Source organism: Microplitis demolitor, chromosome 3 (genome assembly GCF_026212275.2).
Source record: "Microplitis demolitor isolate Queensland-Clemson2020A chromosome 3, iyMicDemo2.1a, whole genome shotgun sequence".
Taxonomy (NCBI): domain Eukaryota; kingdom Metazoa; phylum Arthropoda; class Insecta; order Hymenoptera; family Braconidae; genus Microplitis; species Microplitis demolitor.
The window spans coordinates 5,236,834-5,251,620 of record NC_068547.1 but is presented as its reverse complement, the minus strand read 5'-3'; the positions used below and the strand labels follow the sequence as shown (position 1 = coordinate 5,251,620).

General features: G+C 26.4%; 2 protein-coding genes across 2 annotated transcripts in view; one reads left to right on the top strand and one right to left on the bottom strand.

The window, feature by feature from the left end:
• Positions 1 to 3,588, top strand: part of LOC103580765 (dynein beta chain, ciliary) — a 33,727-nt gene extending 30,139 nt beyond the window's left edge. Inside the window, exons 55-57 of the mRNA XM_053737696.1 lie at positions 1,276 to 1,562; positions 2,206 to 2,379; positions 3,145 to 3,588. Coding sequence (XP_053593671.1) covers positions 1,276 to 1,562; positions 2,206 to 2,379; positions 3,145 to 3,588 — 905 coding nt within the window. The remainder of the gene's footprint in view (positions 1 to 1,275; positions 1,563 to 2,205; positions 2,380 to 3,144) is intronic.
• Positions 3,589 to 4,382: 794 nt separating this feature from the next.
• On the bottom strand, positions 4,383 to 12,595 carry LOC103580709 (uncharacterized). The gene is made up of 6 exons (XM_053737496.1): positions 12,472 to 12,595; positions 11,802 to 12,397; positions 9,538 to 9,997; positions 8,320 to 8,579; positions 7,672 to 8,230; positions 4,383 to 6,072 (listed from the first exon to the last, which is right to left on the bottom strand). Exons 2-6 carry the CDS (start codon positions 11,919 to 11,921, stop codon positions 5,651 to 5,653), a joined length of 1,821 nt encoding a protein of 606 aa, XP_053593471.1. The 5' UTR covers positions 11,922 to 12,397; positions 12,472 to 12,595; the 3' UTR covers positions 4,383 to 5,650.
• Between the last annotated feature and the right edge of the window lie 2,192 nt (positions 12,596 to 14,787).

Genomic DNA, 14,787 nt, shown 5'->3' with positions numbered 1-14,787 from the left:
AGTACCTTTGTAATATTAAATCGCACCTCGAGTTCGACCAGAGGATATTTCTGAACGCAGGATTTGAATATTTTCTCTTCCAGAGTGTGTTTCTGAACATGCCCTTAATTGCACAAAACAATTGCGAAGCAACGAGATGTGTTCTGCTAACAATTATTCAAATATGCTCAACTAGAACAAAATTCGTAGTACAGAGACTACTTTAAGATGTCTTTTAAAAGAATAAGACATGCAAATGTTGGTTCCGCCTTGATTAAACAAAACGATGCACTGAATTATGAATGTACTCTCTTAAAATGAACCAGTGAAATTCACTGATTCAACCAGTAGACTAGGATGATCGCTTAGCTCACTCGTTGAATCAGTAAATTCCACTTAATTTTATTTATTATAAACGTTTATTTAAAAACAAAGTGAACTAAAAGAGTCTCAATATTAGATACTTATGATTATAAATTATTCAGTTAACATTTAATTTTAAAATGTTATTCTGGATTGAGGTTAGCTCTTAAGTTATTTCAGTAATCTCAAAGTTATTTATTTTCATACTCTGTAAAAATTTTGTCATATAATTATTATTGTTATATAAAACTTAGTTGATATATTACATAAAGATAATAAATAAATATTAATAACTTATTGACACAATAAAACACTTAAATACACTCATGTACAGGATGCTGCTGTACCCGCGCACTTACATATTTTTTGTTCACTGGTTGAAATCAGTGGAATTTCACTGATTCATTTTAAGAGAGTATATTTATATAGTATTAAATTTGAATTGTTATGAATTATTTCTAATCGTTTCTATTAATCAGGGCGGAGGCAGAGAAAATTTGTGTTGTTTTTCCTGTTTTATGTCAATTAAAAAGTCGTTTAAATGACTTATTTTACCACTTTTTGTCGTCCTTCGTGTCAAGTCTTTTAAATAAATATTTTTTTGTGACGTAAATTTCTGATCGTTTTATCAGCATATTGGTGCCACATCGATATGTCAAAAAATAGCCTAAAAACTGACATCTTATAGATGTCACAAAGGCAAGTTTGCTACTTCGGAATTTACTTACAAATAAAACGAACTCAATTTTAAGTCACTTTTTTTAAAAATAATTTATTGAAAAACTTTGGAAACAAACTAACCTAAAAAATGCACAATTTTTTTTTTAATTCGCATAAATCTCTGAATTAAATGAGTTTACAATGAATATGAATATAAGTTTTAAATATTCAAAAGATACTGTTGCTATTTAATGAATTTGTTTTCTGTAACAGGCTTTTTAACGGCCACTGCAGAAAATTTATTCAAAGTAGTCTTAGAAATGCAGCCAAAAGACTCAGGAGAAGTCAAAGGGTCTGGGTCATCGCGAGAAGAAAAATTGCGCGGTATTATTGAAGATATTCTTGATAAATTACCCGAGGAATTTAATACGACTGACTTGATGAGTAAAGTCGAAGATCGTACGCCATTTGTAATAGTTGCGTTTCAGGAGTGCGAAAGAATGAATATTCTATGCGATGAACTTCGTCGTTCACTTAAAGAATTAGAACTTGGACTTAAAGTAATTTATTTAATTTATTACTTATTAGCTTTTTTTTTAAATAAAATATTTTTATAAATATTTAGAATACTAGTACACGCCCTAGACACTTCGAAAAAATTAAATTAAAGAATATTTTCACTAAATTATTTATTTATTTATAGTCAAGTCCTAGTATTTTTTACCAGTTTGAACTTAATAAAAATTCTTTTTAAATATTATTGCGGGTATTAAAAAAAAGTATATGCATTTTCATAGAGTTTAAAGCCCATTATATCCCTTATATATATATTTATATAATTAAGCCCTTCTGGCTCTAGAAATTGGAGGGAATAAAAAAATTATGAATATTTTGGGATTATTGTGAAGATAATTTTTTTTTTATTAAAAAATTAAAATATCCTTTATTATGAATAAAAATAAATATATATATTTTATAATAACAATATCTCATTAAAACAATGTAAAATATATAATTTGCATAAATATTAAATTTATATAAATAATTGAATCATCATTACATTTAATAAAGCAGTAATTCTATTTAAATTAAATAATCACTATTTATTTTATATCAATTTGGAAGCAGGGATTTATATTTTGTAATAAAAAAAAAAAATAAATATTTAAAATTATTAAAAATTTTATTAAATTTATTATTTAGGGTGAATTAACAATAAATGCAGAGATGGAAGATTTACAAAATTATTTACTCATGGATTTTGTACCGCCGTCATGGACAGTACGCGCATACCCATCAACACTCGGACTCACTAATTGGTTCGCTGATATGTTAAACAGAATTACCGAATTATCCAATTGGACTGCGGACTTTTTAGTACATATATAATATAATAAATACATAAATAATAGTATATCAATATTAAGGGCATTTTCAGACAGTCCTCCCTTTTTTTTTTAAATATTCAATGACTCAACTGTCGTAACTGTTTTAACATTTTATTAATTAATTAAAAAAAAAAGTTGAAGCATCGATTGAAAAAAATGAATTAATTAAATTTTAATAAAGGTATGAATGCAGTTGAAAATCATTGAAAATTTTAAGAAAAGGGGACACTGTCTGAGAATATCGTTAAATATTTCGTCAAAGCGGGGGCATTGTCTCCGAATCCCTTCAATAAACGATACTGAAGTTAGCCGACGTCTAATAATTTTTTTATTTTTTTAAAAACGATAAATTAAAAAAAAAAATTGCACTTATAGTTTATTAAATTTTCTACATGTGCATATTTTTATTTTTTTGTAATTGACTTCTTGAAAAAAAAAAAAAATCTCAAAATTATTGATTGTCTGTTAACTTTAGGATCATTAAATAAAACGAGTGTAAATGTAGCAGACATGAGACAATTTACAAATTTGAATTAAATAAATAAATGAATTAAAATGATAAAATTTTTAAAAATGCACGTACGGATTTTGCATTCATCTATATATGTATTTTTTAATTTTTACTCCACTTTAATTTTATTCATTTATATTAAAATTTAAAAAATGGACAATTGTCTGCTACATTCACACTCATTGAAATAAAATACAATGCCAATAGATCAATAACAAAAAAAAAAATATTTATAATTTTTAGCTGCCGTCATCAGTATGGCTGGGAGGTCTATTCAATCCTCAGTCATTTCTAACAGCAATAATGCAGCAAACAGCCAGAAAAAATGAGTGGCCATTAGACAACATGTGTCTACATTGTGACGTTATGAAGAAAAGTAGAGAAGAAATAGCATCGGCACCCCGCGAAGGTGCTTACATCAACGGGCTGTATATGGAAGGCGCTCAGTGGGACACTCAATCTAATGCAATTATTGACGCGCGGTTAAAAGACTTGTACCCGCAGATGCCAGTTATCTACATAAAGGCAATCACTCAGGACAAACAAGATGTTAAAAATATTTACGAGTGTCCTGTGTACAAAACTAAATCACGGGGGCCCACTTACGTCTGGACTTTTAATTTGAAAAGCAAAGACAAGCCGGCAAAATGGACACTTGCTGGCGTCGCTATTTTATTACAAATTTAAATATTTAAATTATTGGATAAAAAATATAATTTATTAAATTTCATGGTTATTATTAATATATATATATTTATTCATTTTATTATATTCTACATGCATATTACACAAAGAAATCATATGTCGTCAGTATTTATGTGCAAAAATATAATTTTATTTAAATCAATAATAATGATAATAATAATAAAATTATAATGTATAAGTAATTAAATTATTTAGGAATGTGAAAATAATAGCAGTAATTAGCTTTCTTTTTTATAGTCATTAAATGTATCAAGCCATAGAAATTATATTTTTTTGACTTATAGTGAAACAAAAAAATTAACTAGAAATTTTTATCAGTATTAAATAAAATAATTATTTAATATTACTAATTAATAAATCACATTAATCAATTTATTTTTAATCATTTAATTCAATTTAATTGAAAAAAAAAAAAAAAAATTCCCCAATTTTTTAAAATTAAATTTAATTGAAAAAATATTTCAATCTTAATGTAATTAAATTGTCGTAAATTTCTCAATTAAAAATAATTATTAATGTAATCTATTAATTATTAATTGACAAATTATTTTTAATTAAACTTAAAAAAAATTATCGTCAGTTTTTTAGTCCCATGGAAAATAAAAATTTATATTTTTATTAAATTATAATCACGATATATTTGCGCAAGCATTTATATATATATATATATATATATATATATATATATATATATATATATATATATATATATATATATATATATATTTTAAGCACCCATTCATTATCAATAAAAAAAAAACAGATACTCCATTAAATTTAAATCTATTTACAAATTTATTATGAGCGACAGAGGTCTGACGAAACATTTACAATGGATGCGATTGTTTATTTAAAACTCTCGTTAGTACGTGATGAAAAAAAATTAATAATTGTCATTATAATCATAATCATAATTCATATATTCAAATTAATAATTACTGTTAGTTTTTATAATTAGACGCAGTCTTAATGCTTGGTGCACACAAAGCCTTGATACACATTATTATATTTATTCCCTAAAAAATAATATTCTATATATTTAACTACTCTATTTCTCTCTCTATCTCTCTCTTCCTTAATCATTATTTTTAATCATCTTAAGAACATTCTCAGACATTGTCCCCCAATTTTCAAAAATTTTTAATGACAATAGTTATAAGTATATTAAAATTTCGACAATTAATTAAAAAAAAATTTAAGCGTTAATTGATAAGGACAATTTTTCTGAAATTTATTTTCCAAATTTTAATTAACTCCCAATTGATATTAACTGTAAGTAATTTTTTTTAAAATCTACTCAGCAAAATTGTTCTTTTCTCAATTAATGATTTAATTTTTTTTTAATTAATTGTCAAAATTTGAATACATTTATAACTGTCGCCATTTAAAATTTAAAAAAAAGTAGAGCACTGAGAATGCCTTTGAAACAAAAATTAACATCTCTTTTTTGTCAAAATAATTTTTAAAATTACCTTGACTTACACTGGATAATTAATTACTTTTAATTAATCTTAAATATCTAATTCTTATAGTACAAATTTATACTATTTTTTTTCTACTAACTAATTCTTATAAAATGTATGTGAAACATTAACAATTAAATTTTATCACTTAGTTTTTTTTTTGTTAAAAACAAAACAATTCATTCCTTCATTCAAAAAAAAAATTATTTACAAGTCATCAATTAATTACTTAATTAATTAATTAATAATAATAATAGCAGTAAATATTATAATTAAACATTCAAAGTTTTTTTTTACAATCATTAATTCTCTTCTAATTTTAATATTTCAATCTATTTCATTATCATTCAGATAAATTTTCAAAAAAAAAAAAAAAAAAAGTATTTATATATATATATATATAATTATGTAATAATTATAACACTAGCAAAAAAAATAGATTACGAATTTCGTAAGCATTCATAAGAAAAAAAAAATATATCTGTATAACGAATATATAAATTGAATAATTAGTAATTAATAAATAAAAAATATCTCCAATACTAATTAACGAATTAATGATAATTATTTATTAAACAATTTTATATTTCTTGCGGTACTTTGAGGACCACTGTTCTGGTGCCGTCAGTATCGGAGATGTTTATTTTTAACTCATTAGTTATTGCCTCGAGTTTGTCTAAGACTTTGACCGCTTGAACGTTATCGGGCTTAGGAGGAGGCCAGACGTCGTCGAGAGGAGGCTCAATGTACTTTTTACTCAACTTAACGTCAGCGAACTCTGACTTTCGGGCAAACATCCCGCCCGCGAGGTCTCCAGCGAACAGTTTGTTGTTGTTTGACTTCTGCTCAACATCATAGCGCGATGGTGGTTTGTAGAGCGAGACTTGGATTGGACTGTAGTCATGGTCTAGAAGACTCTCGACTTCCTGGAGCAGTTCTTCGCTGTATTGCTGGAACTCTTCTTCAACTAATTGCTTTGTGAAAAGCAGGCTTCGCGAACGACCTAGACCACATTAAACAATTAAATATATATATAAGTATAGACTAAGTTTATATATAATTTAGCCTTATATTTATAGACTAGACAGCTATTATACTTGGGAAGACTTAAAAAGTTAATTCCATTGTTACTTAATCGTAATAAAAAAAAAAATAATTTAATTTTTAAACTAAATTTATGAAATTTTAATATTTTGATTTTTGTAAAAAATTAAAATTTTTTATTTTAATTTAAATCTTAAATTTTTACTGACGTTAATTTTGTAAAAAAATCAATAAAGAAAATTATCATATTTTTTCATATTCTCAGGCAGTGTCCCCTACTTTTTTTGTAAATATCCGAAGACTCAACTGTCGTATTAAAATTTTTTTGAGTAAATTTTAGCCTACAACTTGAAAATTCGAATTATAAAATTGACATGAAGATTTTACTGAAATTTATTTTACAAATTTCTTTCAACTTCTAAAATTTATACTGACATTTGTAGAAAAATCAATAAAAGAAATTTTCAGATTAAAAAAAAATGTCTTGGATTTTTGGACTAAATGTAATATCACAAAAATATTTATAAAATTTTTTTAACGAATTAATTAAAAATAAAAATCTAATTTTTCAAATATTTTATAAAAATCAAAAACTTCAACAAATTATTAAAATTAAATTGAATATTTTTTTATAATAATTAATCTAAAGAAAATGTAAATTACTATTTAGGTCAAAAATATGATATTAATAAAATAGTATAGAGCTCCGGGCCTTTCACGGGGTCGCTCCATGTGATAGAAAGTAGTTGAGGGACTTTTTATTTACTACATCGATCCGAAAGTATTATACCGGTTATATTCCATTGTCACACACGTTATTACATTACCAATGCCCTAGTTTAGATGAACCTCGTACTCATCACTCATCAATAATAGACATATATTTATTTACCTCTCACACATCCGACTACTCTACTAACAAAAATCAAACTCTACTATTTTCTATCCTCATTCAAAAAATAAATTAACTAAACATCAGTCTTATTCTACTTCTATTACATCTGATTAAATAATTTAAATTAAAATAAATTTATCACGTATTAATTTAACTTTAAAATCATTCCAAGAATATACATATATAACTTATATAACTACAATAATATTTATCGTCTGTGTTTGCACTCAATATGTACGAATTAAAAGGAATAAAAATACATTTGAATTTGGCCAAGACTTTACTCTCTCGAGTATAAAACGTTAACAAAAAATAAAACAAAAATAAATAATGAGAATAAGAAGAAGTAAAAGACAAGAGAGATTGTAAGCCTTTCACAATTCTCTCAGGGTTCAATGTCCCATTGCGACCTGTACAAAATACAGTACTAGTCGATTCACGTATGCTGATACAGTTAGCGACAGGTAATTTTAATTTATAAATTTTTCTCCATTGTCTTAAGGGTGTTCTTAAACGGTGCCCAGACTTTTTTAAAATCTACATTTTAGCAAAATTTTTATTTTTTTAATTAAAGCTTTCATTTTTTTTAATTAATTGATAACATTTTTAAAAAGCGGAGGAGAATGGCTCTAAAATAAAAAATAAATGATTGATTTGATTTACCAGCAAGTGGTGGTGTCATTGGCTTTGATTCTTGTTTCCTTAACTCACTGGAATTATTAGAATGCGGTCGTAAATTAGGAACAGCAACAAGAGCTAATGATAGTAATAAAACCATTAGACATGTCGCTGGCTGGGCATTTTTATTCCGATTCTGTATTATCGCCAGCAGACGTTTTATCTGCCCAGCTTGGCTCTTTATCTGTCCAGCCTGAGTCTCGACAGTTGACTCCAGGACTTTGATCCGCTTTGACAGATTCATTTTAGCCTCAGCGTCCTGCTTGACGCGGTCCTCGAGGCTGTCGACGTACTCCTTTTTTCTCTTACGCGAATCCTGTGCCGATATTTTGTTGCGAATTTTACGTCTTATGCGTTTTAGTTCCCGCTCTTCATTTTTCGTCAGCGGATGATGTGTAGGGAGGGAAATACCCTCTTTCTGAAGCAGGCGTTTTTCTTCGGCATTCAATCCCAATGGCGGATACATAAATTCTGTCTCAGATACTTCGTCGCCCGATTGGATGCTACTTTTTTCGCTTGACGTGTCTTCGTGTTTAATGCTTACCTGGTAATTTAAATATATGTCACTTGAGTATACACTTTAATTAAATATAATTAATAATAATAATAAAAATATATTTAAAAATAACTTACAGGAATGGCCTTGCTGATAACATTTCCAGGATTCAATTTGAAGCCTTTTAAATTTCTTGCTTGCGTAGCATTTATTATTTTAATTGTACGGACTTCTTTCATATCCTTCAAACTAACGGGCAACAATATTGACCGTGGGTTACCGGAACCAACAGGTGTTACACGTATTAATTGTCTTATATTTCTTTTACCGTTGCATGTTATGTTACGCAAATTTAATGTCGTTTCTTGTTTCTTCACTGGCTGTTTAGGTGCTGAATCTGTAATAAATATTTAATATTACATAGAAAAAAATAAATAAATAAATTTATAGGGGGGGGGGGGGCAAAACGGGGTACTTAAGGCCATTGACAGATAGTGCCCTCCAATTTTTTTAATTTTCAATGACTTTCAACTATCATAAGTGTATCAAAATTTAATTAATTAGAAAAAAATTAAAGCTTTAATTGAAAAAAAGACAATTTTGCTGAGATGTAGATTTAAAAAAAAATTAATTGCAATTAACATCAATTAGGAGCTCAACGAAATTTGTTAAATAAATTTTAGTAAAATCTTCATGTCAATTTTATAATTTGAATTTTCAAATTTTGTAGGCTAAAATTTATTCAAAAAATTTTGTTTAACTCCTGATTGATAACAGCTGTAATTTCTTTAAACTCTATATCTCAGTGAAATTGTAATCACGTTGTTCTTTTTTCAATTAAAGTTAAAATTTTTTTTTTTTATTAATTAATAAAATTTGAATACAGTTATGACAGTTGAAAGTCATTTCATATTTTCTAAAAGTTGGGGAGGGGGAAGGGAGTCTGAGATTGCCCTTAATTAATGAAAAAGTATAAAATAAAATTTCCATTTTAATAGTGGGATAAAAACGCAGTTATATTTACAAGTGTTTGAAAAACATTTGAAAAAAAAAAAAAGTTTTTTTTATAAAATTTTGGAGGTACCTCGATTGCCCGTTCTACCCCATTTGCCCCCCCCCTCCCTGTTTTATACGCAGTCTTAATAGGAAGTCAACAAATCAATTGAAGATTTAAAACAATGGACGAGACAAGCGAATAATTTACGAGTTAATACATATGCTTGCATCAGAATATAAAGTAATGAGTTATTAAATAAAGATGACGTATTTGACATACTTTTAACAAATGATTTGCTCAATAAATTGTAAATATTTTTTTAAATGAATTAAAACATCTGTCGAATAATGAAACTTACTGAATTCAATAACGGGCTGGGGTTCTTGTTTAATCAACTGAACCGGAGATTCGATAGAACCTTCGACGACATTCGGATCAACAGCTGTAATATAATTTGACTCAAAATCCATTTCTTCGGTCATATCTGTACCCGGTGAACCAACATTTGAACTCATTACGGATCTAACTGGGCTGTCGGCGGTAAAACTGCCCACGGAATCATTGGGACTTCCCAAATACTGGAAGTCGGTGAAATTCTGCGGGCTGTTTTGATTGTCGTTGCTTAGCTCAAGTTGATCTTCCATTGGGAGTAATGGACTTAACTGTTGCTCACAAGATAGAGACAGTGCGCTTGATAATCCTGAGTCTGATGAAGATGATGGTAGTGCGTCGACGTCATTTTCCATTAAATTGAATGGGTGTTCCATTTTTAACATTGAGTCGAGGAACTCGTCTGTTGGTGTTGGCCATTCTTCAGTCTAAAATTTTTTTTAATTCATTCGATATGATAATTATAGAAATTTTAAATCAAATAAATTTATATTTAAAAATATAACGATGAGACTTTTTTTATAACTGTGCTTATTTTTTATTTTAAAGTAATAATTTTTGGATTCTTTAAGAAATGATAAATTATAAAAAAAAAAAAAAAATCCAAAAAATTGCACCTATAGCTTTTTTAATTTTCTACATGTGCATATTTTTAGATTTTTTTTTTTTGTAATTAATTAGCTGGAAAAAATTCGCAAATTGTTAATTGTCTGCTGACTTCAGGATAATTATTAATTTACGTATGCTTGTTATCTTTAAATGATTAGTTTTGATTTTTCAAAATAATTTTATTATTTAGGGGGTGAGAGATCGGTATGTGGAATTAAAAAGCCGGTTTTTTTAGAATAAACCTGTTTTTCTAAGGGATCTATTGGTCTATAAATTCTGTGAGATGAAAAAACTTTTTTTCCGCGATCAATGACCTCTGGAAAAAAAATAATTTCACGTGTCGAATGTTCCGTAAAAAAAATTAACTTGAAATATCGGTCTTTAGCTTGAAAAATATGAAACCTTATTAGCTGATACGTTAAGTATGACGAAATAGATAAGATAGTATTATTTTTTAGTATTATTTATTGTAGAATCATTTTATCTAGACTCAACATGACGTAGAAACTTTTAAAAATCGATTACATATTGATTTTTATGTTTATCTTTTTCTATATCTTAATGTTCAGTGGTTTTCTTTCAAATTTTAATGCATATTTTTGAATTACTTATTAATAGTTTTATATTGCATCACAATAATGATTATCAACTCCAATAGAAAATAATGATCCTGAAGTTACAATGAGGGTAAATGTAGCAGACATGATCCTGAAGTTAGCAGACAATTAACAATTTGTTAATTTTTTCCAGCTAATTAATTAAACAAAAAAAAAGAATCAAAAAATATGCACATGTAGCAAATTAAAAAAACTACAAGTGCAATTTTTTCAAATCTTTTTTTTCTGTAATTTATCGTTTTAAAAAAAATCAATGAATTATAAGACGTCAGCTAAATTCAGTATCATAATTAATATGTCATAAAAATATTTGAAAATTTTTAATTGCTCCATTTAACCCAAGCACGTGGTCTGCGTTCCATATGTTATAGAAAATATGTCCAATAATTGAATTAAAATTAATTAATTAACTAAACTAAATTAATAAATTATATCCAGACTGGGAAATGTAAAAATTCGAATTTGAGTAAAAATAAAAGTAAACAAAAATAAATGATAAATTGTTTGTTGTGGATAAAAGTTATAAATAGAATAAACAAATAAAAAAAAACTTGTAAATTTATAGTAGCAGACGCATGCGGTTTGTGCCATATGTTATTTAAAATTCAAGGAAAAAGTATCATTACATTGAGCATTCTGCTATATTCTAGTTTAAATGAGGGCACAAGATTATACAAGAATAGCTGTGTTCAAATAACATTAAACTTGTGCATATAAATTATTTATTTTACTCCAAAATTTTTTTACGCGCCCTCGCTTTAAATTCAAATTAATTATCTATAATTAACAATAGCAAATAATTATTTTAAAATAAATTAAAATTATCTTAAGAAAATTATTAATTCAGAGTTCATTTATATGTATATATAAATATTTCCCGGCGAATAAAGTATTGAAGTAACGGTAATAAAATTTTAACGGTACAATTCGGCTTAAAAAATCTAACTCGACATTCTTAAAATAAATTTATTATTAAATTCAAATAAAAATAAAATATAATACTTACAGTAAGTGGATCATTATAATCAGCATCCAACATTATTTCTTCTTTGAATCCATTTTTTAATACCGGATCTTCTCGGTCGAATAGAAGATCCATCAGACTCATGTCTGTAGCCGATGACATTTTAAATTTTTATTGATAACAAAGTTTAAAAAAAAATATTTACAGACACTAGGCACTGAGTTTTATGTAAACTAAATATAAAAAAATAAAATATATAATAAAAACACAATATATAAATAAAAATATGTAATCCACTGTTGAGTTTTACGTCTCGAAACTAATATGAAGACCGAGGAGTTGAAAAGCCGACGGTTTGAAGGCGTTTGTCGCCCCACCCCGGAGTGATAGAGAACACCAACCGGTTTTGGGTTTTTCTCACTCTTCCGTCAGGTATAAACCCAAGCCCCGAGTCTTTTTGGTCATTATGATACTAAGATACACTGATATTATACTTTATTTCTTGTTCCTTATATATATATATATACCTATATGACAAACACTACAGTCCATTTAATTTAAACACTTGATACATTTGCACTGAACTGCACTATCACTGCGGACTAGAATTTATTGATAACGAATTGCTGATGTTGACTCTAGACATTAGACAATTATTTCAAATTATTAGTTATGTATTTTATATATTATTAATATTAATGTTGATACTTACATATATTTTAAATAATGGAGCTTATATATTTATTAAACTTTAAATAACGGGCGTAAGCACATTTGACACAAAAACGCAAATGACTAAAAGTTTAACTCACTCGTAGGAACGCTGCCAACGTGGCAGTAAATGCGTCATGGAGGCTGGGAGAAACTTTATTCTATTTGGAATTATTTCATTGGTTTATCGCCAATCGATTTAAAAGTATACGCGCGCTTCTATTGGCTGGTTTATGATTTATATATCGCGCGCTTTTCCAGTAGATTTTGAAATTATATTATTTACTTTTTTAAAATATTGCGTCAGATAATTACGCAGTTACTTTTTATTTGTAGTATACAAAATGTATATATTTTTTTTATATTTATTATTTTATTTTATGAAAATGATGAGTATTAAAATTTATTAAAATCAAAAATTAATATGACACTAAAGTTAGCCATGAGTGTGAATGTAGTAGACATAAAAAATTTCACATTATAAATAAATGAATTAAATAATTAAAAATATAAAAATTAAAAAAATGCACATACTGATTTTCAAATTCTATACATGCGCATTTTTTTAATTTTACCCGATTTACATTTAATTCAATTATTTAAAAATTTTCAAAATTCATAATTGGCAGCTACATATACACTCAATGATTCTGAAGTCCGCAAACAATTAAAAATTTTCAGATTTTTTTTTCAACAATTGAATTTGAAGAAAATAAAAATTAAAATATGCACGTGTAGAAAATTTAAAAGACTCTGAGTGCAATTTTTAAAATTATTTCTTATTATATAATGGATAGTTTTTTAAAAAATTCAAAAGTTATTAGTCGACGTTTAATAATGTTTGGATTTTTCTCAAAATGATAAATTATGAAAAAAAATATAAATGGGAAATTGCACCTGTAGTTTTTAAAATTTTCTAAATGTGCATTTTTTAGTTTTTTTTTTTTTATTAATTTGTTGAAAATAAAATCCGAATATTTTAAATTATCTGCTAACTTCAGGATCATAAAATTAATGGGTGAAAAAAATGGAATTATATTTTGGGAATTTTTTGTTTATTTTATGAGAGATACTATCGTAGTTGTGTATTTAATTGATATTGTGTATAAAATTGTTTATTATTATAATTACTGTTGTTAATATTGATCATATATTTGTATTTGTATGTTGGTATGATAATATAGGAATTTTAGATTTGAATATCTACAGGTGGCGCTAGAGATTCCAAGCGGTAACTCAGCGACAACAAGATGGCGTCAGTTAAAGGAATGTCTCGCGCTTGGGCTCTGTCTGTTCGATTTAATTTATAATAATTTAGTTGATTTTAGTGTATAATTATTTATATTCAGTGCATATATATAATTAATAAATCATTATTAAATAGTGGTAATAATTATTGAGGGCCAGTTTTTCAGACCAGGCTTATTTTCATCCTCGTTTAAATCAACAATGCTGGTATATCTATAGATTAATAATATATAGATATACCAGCAATCATAATTTAAACTCGGATTGAAAATAATAGAGGCTAACTTCAGTATCATAATTTTTTGTGAGTGTAGTGTTGCTGACGCTTTGCAATTGTTTGAATTTTAGAATAAATAAATAAAAATTAAAAAATGCGTATTAAGATAATTGAAAAAACAGTACGCGCATTTTTTTTAAATTCATTATTTTAATTAATTAATTAATTAATTTATTTATTTAAAATTTATAAATCGTCATGAGTGTGAATGTAGCAGACATCAAACAAATTTTAAATTATTAATAAGTAGAGTAAATAATTAATAAAATGAAATTTATAAAAAATGCGCATTTAAAAAATTTTGAAATTAATAAGTGCATTTTTTACAAATATTACTTTTTAAATTATTTATTCTATTTATTTATAATTTTAAATTTGTCTGATATCTGCTACATTCACACTTATTTCATGTATGCTGCATTCACACTCATAAAAAACGGCTAGTGTTTAAATAAAAATGTGATTGTGGTGTTTAAATGTGAATGTAAGTCTAGTGTTTTGTTGTAAATTTAATTAAGTGCCAAATATCAGTAACTTTAATTTTCAATTATTTTTAAATCTCGCGAAGTGACAAAAAATCAGTGGAGTGTAAGTTTAAAACTTTAAATTTTAAAAAGTGTTTTAGTTTGTGTTAATGAATTGAGCTACAAAGTCAAATTAATTAAAAAAAGACATGCAGAAGAGTCAGAATTTCAAAATTTGCTGGTCAGGGAGATTTGGTAAGTGTTTAATTATTACTATCAATTAATATGCTTTAAATTTAAATACTTATGGAAACATGTTCGCATTGAT